The sequence below is a fragment of the Salvia splendens genome, chromosome 9, assembly GCF_004379255.2.
Source record: "Salvia splendens isolate huo1 chromosome 9, SspV2, whole genome shotgun sequence".
In the NCBI taxonomy this organism is placed as follows: Eukaryota; Viridiplantae; Streptophyta; class Magnoliopsida; order Lamiales; family Lamiaceae; genus Salvia; species Salvia splendens.
In genome coordinates, this window is record NC_056040.1 from 6,481,326 (window position 1) to 6,500,052 (window position 18,727).

At 42.1% G+C, this 18,727-nt stretch overlaps 3 protein-coding genes across 3 annotated transcripts; 1 reads left to right on the plus strand and 2 right to left on the minus strand.

Annotated features, from left to right (window-relative positions):
• Positions 1–2,888: 2,888 nt before the first annotated feature.
• On the minus strand, positions 2,889–4,282 carry LOC121746950. The gene is made up of 2 exons (XM_042140917.1): positions 3,786–4,282; positions 2,889–3,264 (listed from the first exon to the last, which is right to left on the minus strand). Exons 1-2 carry the CDS (start codon positions 4,072–4,074, stop codon positions 3,227–3,229), a joined length of 327 nt encoding a protein of 108 aa, XP_041996851.1. The 5' UTR covers positions 4,075–4,282; the 3' UTR covers positions 2,889–3,226.
• A 6,429-nt stretch (positions 4,283–10,711) lies between these two features.
• LOC121748622 (exocyst complex component SEC15B-like) lies at positions 10,712–13,386 on the plus strand. Its single transcript, XM_042143091.1, has one exon. It carries the CDS (start codon positions 10,791–10,793, stop codon positions 13,191–13,193), a length of 2,403 nt encoding a protein of 800 aa, XP_041999025.1. The 5' UTR covers positions 10,712–10,790; the 3' UTR covers positions 13,194–13,386.
• A 337-nt stretch (positions 13,387–13,723) lies between these two features.
• LOC121748621 (E3 ubiquitin-protein ligase ZNF598-like) lies at positions 13,724–18,357 on the minus strand. Its single transcript, XM_042143090.1, has 7 exons — positions 18,005–18,357; positions 17,524–17,823; positions 16,356–16,564; positions 16,180–16,228; positions 16,017–16,106; positions 15,861–15,923; positions 13,724–15,629 (listed from the first exon to the last, which is right to left on the minus strand). The coding sequence occupies exons 1-7, from the start codon at positions 18,170–18,172 to the stop codon at positions 13,977–13,979; spliced, it is 2,532 nt and encodes an 843-aa protein (XP_041999024.1). The 5' UTR covers positions 18,173–18,357; the 3' UTR covers positions 13,724–13,976.
• Positions 18,358–18,727: the final 370 nt, after the last annotated feature.

The window sequence follows — 18,727 nt, forward strand, 5'->3', positions numbered from 1 at the left end:
ATTTAACTGCTACATAGGAATAATATTTTGCTAGTCTATACATAGAAAAAGAAATTAAGTAACAATCTTTTAGTATTAGCAAGTAAAAGGTTGTGGCTAAGAATTGGGCAAACATATTCTATTGGATTGAATAACTGAATTCATTGGATGAGTTTTGATACATTATACATGGGTATAAATAGGAGTTTAGACATAAATGTATCTAGGAACCATACATCATAATAAATGCTATTCTTATTTTCCAATACTCTTGGAACTCATGCATCTTCTTGGGACTTAATAATCTCTTTTCTCAACACTCCCCCTCAAGTTGGATAACGGGATTCCCGATATCCAACTTGCCAAGAGCCTCTGCAAAGTTTCTTGCTCCTACTGCCTTGGTCAGAATGTCTGCAAGTTGATCTCCAGATCGAACAAATGGGAACTCAACAATTCCCTCTTCAATTTTCTCTTTGATGAAATGTCTATCTATTTCAACATGCTTCGTCCGATCATGTTGGACAGGATTCTCTGCGATACTGATTGCGGCTTTATTATCACAGAAAATTTGACACGTCTTCTGTGATAAAAAACCTAGTTCGCCCAATAATCTCCTCAGCCATAGTACCTCAGTTAATCCATTTCTGATCCCTCTAAATTCTGCCTCTGCACTTGATAGCGCTACGACTTTTTGCTTCTTGCTCTTCCATGTAACAAGGTTCCCTCCAACAAATGTGAAGTACCCCGAAGTGGATCTTCTGTCAACTGGGTTTCCAGCCCAATCGGCGTCTGTATATCCATGGATTTCCAGATGCTCACTTCGTCTGAACATTATTCCATGATCAAAGGTACCTTTGAGATACCGAACAACTCTCAGTGCTGCTTCAAGGTGATCGCTTTGGGGTCGGTGCATAAATTGACTTATCACACTTACTGCATATGCTATGTCCGGTCTGGTGTGTGAAAGATAAATCAATTTTCCAACTAACCTTTGATACCTTTCTCTATCGGCTAGTTGAGCTCCTTCTGTGATTTGAAGTCCATGATTAACTGCAATTGGTGTGTCTGCAGGTTTACATTCCATCATACCAGTTTCTGCCAGAAGATCCAAAGTGTATTTTTTCTGATTTATGAAGATCCCTTCCTTTGATCTCAAGACCTCGACCCCGAGAAAGTACTTAAGTGCCCCTAGATCTTTCATCTCAAATTCAGTGGCCAAGTTCTTCTTGAGCTCCTCTATCTCCTTAGGGTCATCTCCAGTAATAATCATGTCATCGACATAGATTATCAAACATGTAATTTTATCCCCTTTTTTCTTCATGAAGAGAGTGTGATCTGCATTGCTCTGTTGATAATCATACTTCTTCATAGCCTCTGTGAATCTCCCAAACCATGCTCTGGGCGACTGTTTTAAGCCATACAGGGTTTTCTTCAATTGACAGACTTCCCCATCTTTGAAGTCTTCTTCGAAACCTGGAGGGGCCTCCATGTAAACTTCTTTCTTCAGTTCACCATGTAAGAAAGCATTAGTTACATCAAACTGGTGAAGAGGCCAGTCTTTGCTTGCTGCAATAGAGAGTAATACTCGGACAGTATTCATCTTTGCCACTGGTGAGAATGTCTCAGAGTAATCCACTCCATATGTCTGGGTATACCCTTTAGCCACAAGGCGAGCCTTATATCTCTCGATGGACCCGTCTGGTCTTCGTTTGATAGTAAAAACCCATCTGCAACCTACAGTCCGTTTCCCCTTTGGAAGTTGACACTTTTTCCATGTTTTATTCCTCTCCAGGGCTTTTAGCTCTACCATCATTGCATCCCTCCAATGCTTGATTTTTAATGCTTCCTTTACTGTTTGTGGAATTTCCTCTTCATAGAGGGCAGCTTCAAATGCCCTGGCCAGTTTGGTTAAGTTTGCTCTTGCCATACTTCCCACTGGATATTTTGACCTTCTGCTCGTTCTTTCAGGTGAGTACCGTTTGGGTGGAATTCCAAAAGTAGTTCTTTAGGTCGAATGTACTGTCCGGTGTCTTCATCTATAATCTCTCTCTGTTCTTCTTCTGTAGCAACAGTGCTAATATTAACAGAGTTCTCAAGGTTGGTTACCTCAGATATCGGAACGGGTACTGTTGGGGTGTCACCTAGCTCCATAGGTTGTGGTGTGTTCGTGGCATGCTCGGCGACAGATGTAGCTGGCTCTGGTAGTCCTTCGGTAGAGTAGTGATTATTTGGCATAGGCAGCCAACTTATCGAGTCAATTGTATTTATTTCCTTCTCCCCCTGACTTGGAAGTTGGGTGGCGTAAAAGAATTCAGTTTCTAAGAAAGTGCAGTTCATTGTGGTGATAACTTGGCGGGTTTTTGGATTATAGCACCTATAGCCTTTTTGATGAGCCTCATACCCAATGAAAACACACTTATCTGCACAGGGTGAGAATTTATTACGCTCATGTTTGGGGATATGGACAAAGACCGAACAACCGAAGATGCGAGGTTCGAGGGACAAGGTAGGAGGTATTTTAGACATGGTGGATAATTTTTGGAGAGGGTTTTTAAGGTCGAGAATTTTGGTGGGAAGTCGATTGAGGAGATATACAGATGTGGCTACGGCTTCAGGCCAGAAAAAATTTGGGACTTTGGAATCTAGGATAAGGGCTCGGGTTATATTTAGGATTGTACGATTTTTCCTCTCAGCTACCCCATTTTGTTCCGGAGTATAGGCACATGATGTTTGATGGATAAGACCTTTTTCAGCACAAAACTCTCTCATTTTAGTGTTGACATACTCTCCCCCATTATCGGATCTAAGGACCTTGATTTTGGTTTGAAATTGGGTAAGAATCATAGAATAAAAATCAGAGAATTTTGAAAAAACATCAGATTTATTTCTAAGAAAATATACCCAAGTCATGCGAGTGCAATCATCAATAAAAAGAACGAAATATCGAAATCCATTTCCCCCAACTATTGGCGAAGGACCCCAAACATCAGAGTGTATTAAAGAAAAAACCGAATCAACCCTAGTATTACTTGATTTAAAAGATTGTCTGTGACTTTTTGCCAAAACACATGTCTGACATTCAAAAGTGAAGCTTTTAGGAGAATTTGGAAATAAAATATTTAAATAACTCAAGGACGGATGTCCTAACCGCCTATGCCATAACCACATTTCTCGTTCCGTAGGTCTGTGAGCCAACATCCCTCTGCCAGTTTGAGCTACCTCGTCCACATAGTATAACCCATGGTATTCAGTGCCACGCCCAATCGTCATCCCCGTCCGAATATCCTGTAGAAAACAACAATCCGGTTGCATTAGGAGTCTGCAGTTGAGTTCTCGTGTTACATGGGAGACAGACATCAATTTTTGTGATAACGTGGGAACATAAAGACAATTAGCAATTTTCAATGTTGGAGATATTTGAATAGTCCCTGCCCCTTCAACCGGAACAAGATCCCCTCCCGCTGTCTCGATATATATTCTTTTTGACTTTGATAATTCCCCAAAATCAGCCCTATCGTATGACATAGTATCCGTTGCTCCACAATCAAATATCCACCCCCTTTCATCCCTAATATCTGATTTTTTTACTTTACAAGCCACTGAAATATCGAAATCATTATTTAGGACTGAAAAACGATTCCTACATTCTATATGGGGTGTTTTTGGAATATCAGCATGCATAAAGGGCATGTTTTGCAATTTTGGGGTGACTTGGGGTTCTTTTCCTAACAAACCACTTTTCTTGGGGTGCAAATTGAGAGAGTGAGAAAAAGCAAGGGTTTGAGGCAAAGCCCCAAACCCTTTACCTTCAATTGAGCGTGTATACGACGCCTTAGCAGCTTCTTCCTCTTTTCCGCTTCCTCCACCAGATCCCCACCAGCTGCCCGCCGCTGAGCTCCCAATCGGACGGCTGCCATCGTTCCCAGCGCCGGCGGCCACTTGGTTGCCCGCTAGGAAAAAGCTCTCGTCTGCTCCTTCTCGCCCGACGGCGATTCTTCCCTTGCCGGTGTTGTTCTTGTTTGATTTGTGACCATCTTCCCACCATTCCGGGAAGCCGACGAGTTTGAAGCACGTCTCCTTGGTGTGCTTGGTCATCCCACAATGTGTGCAATAGAGTTTTGATTTGTCAACTCCCTTTCGATTGTTGGAGTTCCCTCGCGGTGGTAGCGCCGATGAGCTGTGGGGAGGCGACTGGATTCCTCGGAATTGGAGTTGTGGTGGTGGTTGTCTCGCACCGAACCCGCCGCCTATTCCCGAATCTAGGGTTTGGGTGGCTGGTTTCCAAATCCCCTCCCTGGATTCTTCTTGTTCCAAAGCAAAATCTGAGTTCCAAAGAACTGAGGAAAAATCTGAGTTCCAAAGAACTACTTTTGAATTGGCTCACGGATCGATTTTTTCTTCTGCTCTTGATACCATATTGGATTGAATAACTGAATTCATTGGATGAGTTTTGATACATTATACATGGGTATAAATAGGAGTTTAGACATAAATGTATCTAGGAACCATACATCATAATAAATGCTATTCTTATTTTCCAATACTCTTGGAACTCATGCATCTTCTTGGGACTTAATAATCTCTTTTCTCAACATATTCGAATGGCTAAAAGTTAGTCGCCATAATCCTTTTTCCAGGTTCAATGGTCTAGAGGTGACAGATTCTTGATTCCCAACGCAATTATCATACTAGTACATACAAATTTATGACTAATCACTTCCCCAACACAGTTCTCATTTTTATCTTATGAAAACGACAAAAGCAATAACAGATACAGATAGGATTGGGTTGGATGTTGGTCTATCAAGGTCTTATATTATTTGAATCATTTCTTTTTTTACTCGTTTTGGATAAATAGTACAATAAATAATTAAAGTGAAGAAAAAATTAAGTAAAAGAGAGAGAAAATGTAGAAAAGTGTCTTCTAGTTCGTATTTTCTTTCTTACTTTACTCTCTTTCTACTTGGCTAATTTATCGGATATATGTTTTCACCATTGTAATTTATTTCATGATTTTTATAATGTTATATTCGGGGAAGATAATCAATTCTACATAATATGGGAAGTATTCCTCCACTTTTCTTGCTGCAATGACGAATAATTCAGGTTTGGTAGTATTCCTCCCGACTTTTAATAGAGTAATCCGGTTTGGCAGTCTCTCTTTTGCTTTTCTTAGTTAACTAATTGTGGCTTAATTGTGAGTTTTAACTAAATAAAAAGTCTTGGTTAAAAGATACACAATTTGATATATTTTGGAATTTGTCACAAGTTCGAGTTTAGTTAATTTCTGTTGTAAAGTGGTATATTATTCATTCTTGTCTTTACAATGTGGAGGAATTACACGCCTAAGTAGGCAAGGAAGATTGTACATATGGTAAGATTATACATGATTTACCCTAGCTGTAAATTAGGGAATAATTAATGTGATTGATCCTGTAATCTCCCCATATTTTCTGTGATATCTTCTAACATTCCCCCTCAAGTTAAGTAATTTTTAACTTGCACAATACTTCATCAAAACTTCTTGCATCCACGGCCTTTGTGAGGATATCCGCTAATTGGTCCTTGGAGCGAACAAATGGAAGCTCTATTACCCTTGACTCTATGTTTTCCTTGATGAAGTGTCGATCTACCTCCACATGCTTTGTTCGATCGTGTTGTACCGGATTTTCAGATATACTAATCGCAGCTTTATTATCACAGAAGAGTTTGCACGATTTCTTTGACATCAGGCCAAGTTCTGTCAACAACTTCTTTAGCCATAGGATCTCCGTTAGTCCACTCTTGATCCCACGAAATTCTGCTTCTGCGCTCGATAGGGCTACCACCTTTTGTTTCTTACTTCGCCAATTCACCAGATTACCCCCAACGAAAGTAAAATATCCTGTCGTTGATTTTCGATCATTTGGATTCCCTGCCCAATCTGCATCTGTGAACCCATGCACTTCTAAATTCCCTTGGTTCTCGAATAAGATCCCGTGCCCTGGGGTTCCCTTTAAATAGCGCACAATCCTCAACGCTGCTTCCCAGTGATCGACTTGGGGCTTATGCATGAACTGACTTACCATTCCTACAGCATATGCAATATCGGGTCTAGTGTGAGAAAGATAGATAAGTTTACCCACTATTCGTTGATATCTCGTCTGGTGAGTCAGCTCAGCACCTTCAGTCAGTCGGAGACCATGATTCTGCATCATTGGAGTTTCTGCAGGCTTGCAGTCCAGCATTCCTATTTCAGCCAGGAGATCCAGCACATACTTTCGTTGGCTTATGAATATTCCCTTCTTGGATCGCATCACCTCAATACCCAGAAAATACTTCAACAGGCCCAAATCCTTCATCTCGAATTCGGCAAACAGATTCTTCCTCAACTCCTTGATTTCTTCCTCATCATCCCCCGTGAGGATCATATCGTCCACATATATAATCAAACACGTGATCTTCCCTTCTTTCTTCTTAATGAACAGAGTGTGATCTGAATTACTCTGTTTGTATCCATATTTCTTCATCACTTCGGTAAATCTTCCAAACCATGCCCTTGGTGATTGCTTCAAACCATACAGAGTCTTCTTGAGCTTACACACCTCTCCTGTCTTGAATTCCCCATCAAATCCTGGTGGGGCTTCCATATAGATGGGTCGAGTCAGCTCTCCATGCAAAAATGCATTAGTTACATCGAACTGGTGCAGTGGCCAGTCTTTTGTTGCGGCGATAGAGAACAGTACACGGATAGTGTTCATCTTAGCCACTGGTGAGAAGGTCTCTGCATAATCAACTCCATAAGTTTGGGTATAACCTTTTGCTACTAACCTTGCTTTATAGCGATCGATCGATCCATCTGATTTCCTCTTGATTGTAAACACCCAACGGCATCCCACTGGCCTAGATCCTTTTGGTCTCATACATACTTCCCATGTCTTGCTCTTCATTAGCGCCCTCATCTCCACAAGCATCGCCTCTCTCCAATGTGGGATTTTCATTGCTTCTTCTGCCGTTCTAGGAAGCTCTTCCTCCTCATATAGGGCTGCCATGAAGGCCCTTGCCACTTCTGTCAGATTTGCTGTCGCCAAGTTCGAAACCGAATATCTGCTTTTCTTCGAGATCCACTCTGGGCTATATCGTTTAGGTGGAACTCCCCGTGTGCTTTGATCTGGCAGTATATACTGTCCAGTGTCCCCATCAATTGTGGCACTCTCCATTGTGTCTGCGTCAGAGTTGTTAGGAAGGTTTGTACTATTGATCTCGGTTTCAGTAATTACCTCGGATATCACTGGAAGAGGATTGGTAGATGTAGGCGATTGAGGAGGCTCTGCAGTTGACGAGACAGGCTCGGCGGCAGTACTAACTGTCTCTGTTAGTTCCACAGTAGATTCGCTTGGTGATGACACAAACCAACTTAGGGGTCCACTTGTCCTATTAATAGTACTACTCTCCCCCTGACCCCGAAGATTGGTGTAGTAGTACTCACATTCCAAGAAGTTGCAATTCATGGTGGTTATTACCTTTCTAGATGATGGATCAAAACACCTATATCCCTTCTGATTTATCCCATACCCCAAAAAGACACATTTTATGGCACAGGCGGAAAATTTCGTTCTCTCGTGTTTGGGAACGTGAACATACACCGAACATCCAAATATTTTAAGGGGTAGGGTAAGGGGTGCAGGTACATCAGCTAGTGAGGATAAAACTTGCAACGGAGTTTTCATTTTTAAAATTTTTGTAGGGAGACGGTTCACCAAATAAACAGATGTAGCAACTGCCTCAGGCCATAAAAATTTTGGAACATTAGAATCAAAAAATAAAGCACGAGTGATTTCCATAATGATCCTATTTTTCCTTTCGGCTACTCCGTTTTGTTCAGGGGTATATGGGCATGAGGTTTGGTGAACTAACCCTTTATCCATGAAAAAATCTGACATCTCTCGATTGACAAACTCTCTCCCATTATCTGACCTAAGGATTTTAATAGTCATCTGAAATTGAGTCTGAATCAGTTTGTAAAACATGACAAATTTTTCATAAACTTCAGATTTGTGTTTTAAGAAATATACCCACGTCATTCTTGAACAATCATCCATAAATAATAAAAAATATCTAAAACCATGATCACCAATGACAGGCGCAGGGCCCCAAACATCCGCATGCACTAGTGAAAAAAGATTCTTAACACGAGTTTCAGAAGACTTAAACGATTGTCTGTGGCTTTTCGCCAAAACACAAGACTCACAATCAAAATCTTTGATATGGGAAAACTTTGGAAAAAGCAGTTTAAAATAACCAAGAGATGGATGACCTAGACGTCTGTGCCACAACCAAGCGTCTCGAGTCGCGGATTCGTGAGCCAGCATTGCGGCACTGCCTTGGTGAGCCATCTCATCAACATAGTAGAGGCCTTGACGCTCAGTGCCACGCCCAATTATCCTCTTCGTCCTGATATCCTGTAATACACAGAAATTGGGATGCATCAGTAGTGTACAATTTAACTCTTTCGTCACGTGGCTAATAGACATCAACTTATGTGACAATTTGGGAACATAGAGACAGTTTGACAATTTAAGTGTTGGCGAGATCTCGATTGTCCCACTCCCCTCCACAGAAGTAAATTTCCCATCCGCAGTTTGTATCTGACTTTTCATATTACCACAAAAATTTACAAAATCTCCTCTATCATGTGTCATAGTATCGGTTGCCCCACAGTCAAAAATCCATGCATTATCCTTTTTCCTAGACTTACGTTGTACAGTGCATGCAATAGGCAATTCATGCAATATATCAAAACTATTGGGGCTAATAGGTAAGTCATCACATAGTATATGGTCCTGTTTCGAATTTTTAAAAGCTGGGGGAGCAGGTTGCAAAGTGTGGGGTAATTTCTATAATTTCCGGAAATAGTGGGGTATGCTCTGTAATTTTCGAAACTTAATGGGTTTAAAGAAATTAGTTGGGCAAGGGTTATGAAACCCTAGCCCATTACCTCCTTCGACCATATCGCCGCTCTCCGTTCCTCCTCCTCCGGTCCGGCCGGCGAACGCCGCCTGCCCTACTTCTTCTCCTCGCTTGCCGCCGCCGTCGCGTAGAGCTCCTCCCTCCGCGACTCGTCCACGGGCGACGGGTTCAGCCCCGCCGACTTCCTCCATTCCAATGGCTAATTTCGCCTTCCCCTTCTGGCTCTCATCCCACCATTCCGGAAAACCGATTAATTTGAAGCAGGTTTCCCGGGTATGTTTGTTCATCCCACAGTTTGAGCACCATAGTTTTGACTTGTCGGGTTTGGTTGCTCCGCGGCGGTTGTTGGTGGCAGCGAGGTTCTGGCCGGGACGGGGAGGGTGTTGTTGAGGAGGAAATCGGGTGTTTCGGGCTCCAAATCCGAGTCCCACTCCCGTCGTGGCGCTGGCTGGGTCTGGGTCTGGGTTTGTCGCCGGCATGATTTTCAGCCGTGTGGCTTCCCTCTTTATCCACCCATACGCTACGTCTACCGGTGGCGCAGGACTCTCCTTGAGGATGTCCCTCCTTGTTCCTTCAAATTGCGGGTTCAGTCCCGCCAAAAATTTGTATAGCCTTCGGGTATTGATAATATTCCGGTACTCACCGATTCCTTTGTCGCAGCAGGTGATGGTTTTGGTTTGGCATCGATCAATTTCGATCCAAACCCCGTGCAGGGTCCTCTAATACGTTTCCAAATCCATGTCCCCCTGGACGATCCGGCTTGCCTTGTCCTCCAGATCGTATAGCATATACGAATCTGATGTGCTTTGGTATGTCACAGCCAAACTTTCCCAAATCGCCTTCGCACTTTGATGATGTGCGAAATCGGCGACGATCTCGATCTCCATGTTGTCCACGATCCAGGAGAAGACCACTAAATCGGTCTCCTCCCATTCCAGATACTCGTTATCGGTTGGTTTTGGGGGTTCCGGCACTCCGGTGATGTGCCTTAACGCCCTTCTGCTTCCAATGGCGACTCGCATTAGCCGAGCCCATAGTGGATAATTCCGTCCATTTAGCTTAAACGCTACTGTAACGTTTTTGCTTGCTTTGAGTTTGAGTTCGCCAGGTTTAACATCGTCTCCTTCTGCCATTTCAGGTTCTTGGTGGTGTCCTCTGCCTTCTGGTCGAGAAACGGTATATTGGCTGTGATGAATCTATATTCTGAGCCTCTTCTGCTCTAGTACCATGTTGTAAAGTGGTATATTATTCATTCTTGTCTTTACAATGTGGAGGAATTACACGCCTAAGTAGGCAAGGAAGATTGTACATATGGTAAGATTATACATGATTTACCCTAGCCCTAAATTAGGGAATAATTAATGTGATTGATCCTGTAATCTCTCCATATTTTCTTTGATATCTTCTAACAATTTCAATTGTGAGAAGTTTATTGAGTATTTCGAATCTACTATTGACAGCATTTGTCTTACCGTCTTTTCAATAGCTTTTTAGCAATCCTCATTGTTGTGACATTTTAGTGGCCAAAATTATTGAAAATTGCCTCAAAATTTCTGCTCCTATATTTATCCAAAATTTTAATTTCACTAAATACTTACTAAAATGGGTCATAATATGGTATGGAAAAGTAAGAAAATATAAACACTACTCCCGACAACTCCATGCCAGCTGAAATACTACCTGTTTGTAGTCAAACGTCATTAATCCTAATTAATCCCAGTGGCATAATAGTCAATTTAGGTATGTAATCAAGTATTTCAATAATTTCTCTTAATTTCAATTTCCCAAATAGCAAATTCATTTCCTTACTAAATCCTCTCCGAGTTTAACGGCTCCGTCACATTAGCGGTTACTGTCAAACCATGAATACCATCACCACCCGCCGGAAAGTAGTTCCGGTGGCGGAGAATGGCGACACCGCCGACAAGCAGGACCAGCTCCTCCTCTCCGCCGCCATATGCAACGGCGAAGACCTCGGCTCCTTCGTACGGAAGGTATTCGCCTCCGGCAAGCCCGAAACCCTACTTCTCCACCTCAAGCGCTTCTCCAAATCCAAGGAATCCGAGATCGAGGACGTCTGCCGCGCTCACTACCAGGACTTCATCACCGCCGTCGACGATCTCCGATCTCTCCTGTCTGACGTCGATTCGCTCAAATCGTCGCTCTCCAACTCCAACTCGAAGCTCCAGAACGTCGCCGTTCCGCTCCTCACCTCTCTCGATTCGTACGTCGAGGCCAGGAACAAGTGCGGCAACATCACTCTCGCGATCAATTCGCTCAACACGTGCGTCCGCCTGATGGAGCTCTGCTCGCGCGCCAACTCTCATCTAGCGGAGAATAATTTCTACCTGGCGTTGAGGTGTTTGGACTCGATTGAGATGGATTTTCAGGATCAGGTGCCGTCAACTACGCTGAAGAGGATGGTGGAGAAGCAGATCCCGGCGATTAGGGCTCACATAGAGAGGCAGGTGAATAAGGAGTTCGGTGATTGGCTTGTCGAGATCCGGACTGTGAGCCGGAATCTAGGTCAGCTCGCCATCGGTCAAGCTTCGGCTGGGCGACAAAGGGAAGAGGAATTGAGGATGAAGCAGCGGGAAGCTGAGGAGCAGAGCAGGCTTAGCTTGAGAGATTGTGTTTATGCGCTTGAAGAAGAAGAAGACGGTGATGAAATTGATGGGGTTATCGATGGGGGAAACGGCGGTAATGGTATTTTAGGATTCGATTTGACGCCATTGTATAAAGCTTATCACATACATCAAACTCTAGGGCTTGGGGATAGGTTTAGGCAGTATTATTTCGAGAACAGGAAGTTGCAGTTGACTTCTGATTTCCAAGTGTCGTCGATGACCCCTTTTCTGGAGTCTCACCAAACGTTTTTTGCTCAAATCGCTGGGTTTTTCATAGTGGAGGATCGGGTTTTGAGGACTGGAGGAGGGCTTATAAAGAAGATGGAAGTGGAGAATTTGTGGGATACTGCTGTGATGAAGATGTGTTCTGTGTTAGAAGATCAGTTTTCTAGGATGCAAACAGCAAATCATTTGTTGTTGATTAAAGATTATGTAAGTTTGCTGGGAGTTACATTGCGTAGGTTTGGGTATCCGATTGATGCTTTGCTTGATGTTCTTAGCAAACATAGGGATAAGTATCACGAGCTACTGCTGTCAGATTGTCGCAAGCAGATGGCTGAGGCTTTGGCTGCTGATAAATTTGAGCAGATGTACATGAAGAAAGAGTATGAGTATTCGATGAATGTGCTTTCTTTTCAGATACAGACTTCGAACATCATGCCTGCATTTCCTTATGTAGCACCCTTTTCGTCTACAGTCCCTGATTGCTGTAGAATAGTGAGGTCTTTCATTGAGGATTCTGTGAGTTTCATGTCCCATGGTGGGCAGCTTGAGTTTTACGATGTGGTGAAGAAGTACTTGGACAGGCTCTTGACCGAGGTATTAGATGGGGCATTGTTGAAAGTTATCAACAATTCAATAGGTGGAGTTACTCAGGCTATGCAGATGGCTGCAAACATGGCAGTGTTTGAACGCGCTTGTGATTTCTTTTTCCGCCACGCTGCACAGCTCTCGGGTATCCCTTTGAGGATTGCAGAGAGGGGAAGGAGGCAGTTCCCTCTGATCAAAGCCCGTGATGCGGCTGAGGAGACACTCTCGGGGCTGCTGAAACAGAAGGTTGATGGGTTCCTAACCTTGATGGAGAATGTGAATTGGGTCGCTGATGAGCCTCCTCAAGGTGGGAATGAATACGTGAATGAGGTGATCATTTTCTTGGAAACCTTGATTTCGACTGCTCAGCAGATCTTGCCAGTGCAGGTGCTGAAGCGGATCATGAAAGATGTTCTCTCTCATATATCAGAGATGATAATTGGGGCTCTACTTGGAGAGTCAGTTAAAAGGTTCAATGTGAATGCTATTATGGGTCTTGATGTTGATGTTAGGTTATTGGAATCATTTGCGGAGAACCAAGCTAGTCTTTTGTCTGAGACAGATGCTAGTCAGTTGAAATCAGCACTTATTGAGTCAAGGCAGATGGTGAATCTACTTCTGAGCAATCACCCGGAGAACTTCTTGAATCCGGTGATTAGAGAGAGAAGTTACAGTGCACTGGACTACAGGAAAGTGGTTACAATCTCCGAGAAATTGAGGGATCAGTCGGATCGCCTATTTGGCTCTTTCGGAACCAGAGGCGCTAAGCAGAACCCTAAGAAGAAGTCTCTGGATACGTTGATAAAACGGCTCAAGGATGCCAACTGAAGTCACTCAACAACTGTATGTTCCATGTACCTTGATGATATCTCTGTTTCTCTAGAGTTTCTTGATTGCCAATTATATGCCACTGTTGTTGCTTTCTCTTGAAAACTTTGAACCCATTCTTGTACGTATAATGTCATTTTTTATTGTATTAAATTCTTCAGAAAACATGTTAATGAGGATCCCTTTGATTTAAGTTCAGGTCTGTTGAATATTGTTTTTGAGCTTTTGCAAGAAAACTGATGAAATGATTTGCTACATCGTCTGAGACTTGGAATGGTGTCGCAGAGAACTAGTCTTGCCTTATGAGTCTTGGTCTCTACGGGCCAATTCAGTTCCAGATCATTATCATCTCGAATAACCAAACACTAGTATTATATTGATGCCATTTTTGTTATACTCCTCTTAAGTTTTTTTAATACTAATATAGATCAACAATGGTTCTTTATTTATCGCATCAATTTTTCTTTATGAGCAAAACACATTCATTAGCTATACACAAATATGAAATATCAAATATTAGAAGCAAGCAATAGTAGAACCCTTCTTTTTTGTGATCAATATTCAATAATATAGTATAGTATTAATCTATGAATCGGAATTTGCAGCTATCTCAATACACTCGCAAAAAAAGGCAACTTCGTCCATGTAAAAAAAGCTGCTTCGACCTTTGTGCAAAAACATTTTCTCCATATAAAAACGAAGATGCTCAAGAAAACCCAAAATTAACATGCCATCAATCAATACAACTGATCTTGGTCTTTGGCTAAAATCGTCCATCCACACTCACTTTTTCACCCCCAACTTTTTCGACAGTAGCTTCTGACCCCCACCATTTCTCCACACACCACGAACCGGGACATTCGCATCTGGCCCGTTCGATGAAGGTTCACCCTCATCAGGATCTGGATCCTCCAGGTTGGAGTTTTTCAGATCTAACAGAGCTTCGGCAGACCCATCGCCTAGACGTGCTCGGAGAAATTTGGATGTTTTCTTCCGTTGCTTGCCTTTCCCACTGCCGTTGGAATGATTCTGATTAGTTCCACCAACAGCAACTGCACTTGATTGGGAAGGTGAAGCACCAACTGTAACTGCCAGTTCCGACCTTGCACTTCGATATCCATCCTTCGACAACACTTCAACCTCTTCCTCCGGGGCGTTGTAGCTCGATTGCAGCGCTCTTACAGTGCTTATCACATTATCAGCAAGATTGTTTTTAACGGAGGAGCTGGTGCCAAAATCTACAGGCTTCCCTTTTCCTTTACCTTTGCCTTTTTTAGAGCCGTTATTCCACCCATTTTCTCTTGAAGCCATGTGAAGATTGTATGCATCTATAAGCTCTTTCTGCTTCTGAGGATTAGGGAGGAGTCCGGCCAACTCAAGAACAAGATGAGACAAACCAAACTGACCTACGTATGTTAGGTATGTCTCAACATCCATCGTGCCTAGGCGGTATTTACCAGAGATATCTTTGAAAGCAGAGAATTTGTCTACGTCGGATCCTAGAGCAGCGTGCATTTTCTCCACCAGAGATTTGTTTGCTGTTTGAACATCCCCTGCCTTACTAGCAGATTGGTCATCGGTGGTTGATTTGTGTGACTGGGCTACTACTGAAACTGGAGGAAAGTCGGCAGGTGAAGCAAAAGACTCGCGGTCTGAAAGACTAGGGGCTGATGAAGAATGACCTAGCCGATTAATGCTTCCAGAAGCCCTTGATAAAAGCAGAGAACCGGCAAAGGATGTAGTAGCAGCTGACTGCGGATGAATCCGAGCAGAAGTTGATTGGCTAGATGACACAGATCCAATTTCTGGAAATGCTCTGCTCTGTCCAGAACTAGATGCTGATCCAGAAATAGCAGTTACTGGAGGCCATACACGAGAATTGTTGACTGGCTGTGCAGGTGTAGGACTACCTACTGGCCAAGCAGGACCTGAGCTCGAGGAGCTAGTCTGTTTTTTATTCTGGCGGCTCTTGACTGGCAGAACAGGTGTACGACTAGCTACGGGCCAAGCAGGAGCAGAGCTGGAGGAGCTCTCCTGCTTCTTGCTCTGGCGGCGCAGATGAGCAGCCATAGAGTTTGAGGAAGCATCATTTTGAGAGCTGTGTTGGTTACCCCCAGCACCCGCTGCGAGAGGAGGAAATGCAGTCTCTCCCAGTGTTCCACTCATTGAACTTTGAGACACGGCCTGTCGGTATCTTGATGGTAGCTCATAGTCTGTGGTACCGATAGATTCCAGAGGTGATATAAGTGAGTCAACATTAATACTTTCTCCATGATCATTTCGAGCTCGACTATTTGGTGCTGCAGCACTTGCTGTCTCAAGACTTACCTGGATAGCCAGAGAAAGTTCATCTGCAAGATCCCGGCGAAAGGTCCGTGCTCTTCCACGACGATTCTCTTGGTCACTGCTTCGTCTATATCGAAAACTCGTAGGTATCTATACAAATTGCAGAGCATGTGGAAAAATTAGGATGCCATTACTTGGGAAAGTTAGTTGGAATCCAAACAGTGGATCCAATTAAAGGATAGACTAAAAATGAGCAGAAGCATCCTTATTCTCCTCACCACACCCCAACCACTCCAGCAGGTCCCCAGAAAACACTCGGCAAAGCAAAAAGGCTAATATGATAAAGCATCTTATTCTTATGGGTCAAAATTTTATATATACCTGAAGAGCAGCACTGCGTTGTGAACGTGACATACGCCCTCCATGCTCCGTAGCATTATGCCTCTGATGTATAAAGCACGTACAGGAAAAAGGCTCAACTAAAAGAAAATGATTACTCAATTGTATGCCTCATTTTCAGTAAGCACGGTAATTTACCTTTATTTCAGATTCAGAAGTGAAGACAACAAACTTTTTGGCAAGGCAACTTTCATCCTCACAGAGGAAATGATCTCGACGAAAGTGGATCTGCAAACAGTTAAATCATTTAGAATAGTAAGGTAACTTGATGTTTAACATGATTAGCCAAACAATGTTCTACCTCCAAATTATCATAATTCCCATAGTACTCATACTCTCCTGGATGCTGCCTGCACATAACAGGATAGCGTCACTTGTTCAATATGCACAGCAGACAATATGATTCATAACGTCACTTGTTCAATATGCACAGCAGACAATATGATTCATACTTACAACTATAAATTAAAGGTTTACCTTCGACATATATGACAAGTATAATGTTCAGTCTCCATGTGAGTATAAAGCTCATTGTCCCCATAAAATGGTGTCTGGCAAAATTCACAAGGCGGGTGTCCTGAGAAGCCACCTCTTTCACTTTCAGTTCCATCCACTTCCGAGTCGCCAGTGCTTATATGCTGACTAAGTTGTGATCTTGTATACAACTTTTGCTCACATATAAAAACCTGAAAATCCAGGACAATTCTATATTTTATTCAGGCAGAACTAAACAAACTAAACAAACTAAACAAACTAAACTGAGCGGATAGGAGAGCATATAGATACAAGGGAACAAAATTTTAAAAAAAATTGCCCACACAGCCCCGTCCCCTATATAAAATTCTCCACCTTGCTAACAACCCTCCTTTCGGATCATTTGCAGAAGTTAGTTAGGAAATGCACACAAGAAGACTGAAATCCATTAATCAACTATCTCTTCCATATCGAAACAAAGAGGCTGAGTATTTCGACCAAATTAGCAATATCATGTGTAGCCAGTAGTCCTAAACTCCTAATGCAATAACTCTTTATTTTTACATTACCAAAACTCGCAAAGCACCAAAACCTAGTCTATGCAAATGCGAAGAAAAGAATTATCAAATGCAGGCCAATGATATAAGACACTATAATTATAAAATTAATTCAAAACACAAGCCATATTCCATTATATTGCCCATGGAAACCAATGAAAAAATTTAAGATATAGCTTCTGCAGCATCAAACAACGGGGATAAGCCCTATCAAATATCATCCACTGCTGGACACACCAATTTTCAAGGATGGTTCTACCAGAATATTATGAGAATACCATTATGGTATATCCCGAACAGCGGACATAATAATATCCCTCAAGCTATAAAGGGAGAGCATCTCCCAGCTAGTCAGTAGTCAACAATCTACTCATTAGTTATAGTCCTATGTAAGTATGTAACTGTGTAACCAAAAACAATCAGAAAAATACATTTTTACTAACAAACTAATAATCAGACAAGCCTCTCAGCTCACAAGCTAATAGTAAGTGTTTCTTAGACCATCACGCTTCCGTCAAACCAACCCTATTCTGACATTTCAGAAATTTCAGAAATTTCCAAAGTTTAAAAGTCAAGTATAAATGTGGAAGTAAGATCATGAGATTTATTTACACCTTTCTTCCCTCCAAGCACAAGCTGCACATGAGCAACCTATGTTTGTGAAACAAATGGCCTTTCAAATGATCAATGTTCCTAAACTTGGTTTTTCTCCTGGAACCATCATCCGGTTGGTCCTCCTTATCACATTCAGCGCAAGAAAGCCTGCACATCGCCTTGATCATCTTATAATGATCTGAATCATCAAAAAAGGCCTGCGTATCGTCATGATACCAATACTGCCCCATCTTACCCTCTCTCCTTTCAGGGGGGAATACTGTGAAGTCACTGATCGTCTTCGTATAGTCCCCCAAAGCCTGTGCCAGATGCAGCAAATTTGATTTAGACACAATGTCAATGCAAACAATACTTTTTCAGCAATTCAATATACAAACTAGTTCATAGATGCGAATCCCCTAAGGCCAATCAAACTTCGCATGAAACTCCAAATTCACAAAATCAAACAGTTAAATCATGAGTTGTGGAGAAGAGGATAACCTTGGTGACGAAAACGACATCGTTTTCTGTCTTGCAAATACAGCAGCTGCGGTCATTGCAGATAAATCGGAGGCGAGAGACGCAGGTGGAGCAGACATCCTTGTGGCCGCAAGCGCCGTATGCCACCCACTCCAAGCTTTCAGCACAAACCGCGCAGCTATCGTCCATCTCAACTACCGAATTCGTCGATGACGAAACAAATCTAGGGTTTCTGGATCGAAATTTCACAAATCGCGCCCGAATCGGTTATGTGTACGCAGCTGCTGCTATCTGTATTTTGTATGAATCTTTCTAGGGTTTCAGATGTGATGATTTGGGAATGGAAAAGGAATACCGAATCAGACCACCAAAATTGATTAAGACTTTTTGTACTAAAAATTATCACTATAACAAAATTGTAAATAAATAAAGAAAAAAATTAAATTAAAAAAGAATATCGAATAATATTTCCAACAATATGTTCTAATTATAATTATGTCCTGACGATATTTTTTTGGGTTGATGTAATATGATTTTATGTTTATCACAATTTTATGTCATAAAGTTTTTATAATACTACATGTTTTGCTATTCTTATAGGCAGAATATAGTTTGAAATGGAGAGATTATTAATCGTTAAAAGAATAATTTCCTAATACATAGATGGGCATGCCATTGTTTTTTTGTAGCCAGCATGCCAATGTAAATAAAAAGATAAACTAATAATATTACTCAAAATATGTT

Coding starts and splice junctions, on each gene's coding strand:
- LOC121746950 (XM_042140917.1), bottom strand. CDS start 4,074: ATGACCAAGCACACCAAGGAGACGTGCTTCAAACTCGTCGGCTTCCCG. Junction 3,265..3,785: donor GTATACACGCTCAATTGAAG/GTAAAGGGTTTG, acceptor TGTTTTCTACAG/GATATTCGGACGGGGATGAC.
- LOC121748622 (XM_042143091.1), top strand. CDS start 10,791: ATGAATACCATCACCACCCGCCGGAAAGTAGTTCCGGTGGCGGAGAAT.
- LOC121748621 (XM_042143090.1), bottom strand. CDS start 18,172: ATGGACGATAGCTGCGCGGTTTGTGCTGAAAGCTTGGAGTGGGTGGCA. Junction 16,229..16,355: donor ACTTGTCATATATGTCGAAG/GTAAACCTTTAA, acceptor TGTTATGTGCAG/GCAGCATCCAGGAGAGTATG. Junction 16,107..16,179: donor GGAATTATGATAATTTGGAG/GTAGAACATTGT, acceptor AACTGTTTGCAG/ATCCACTTTCGTCGAGATCA.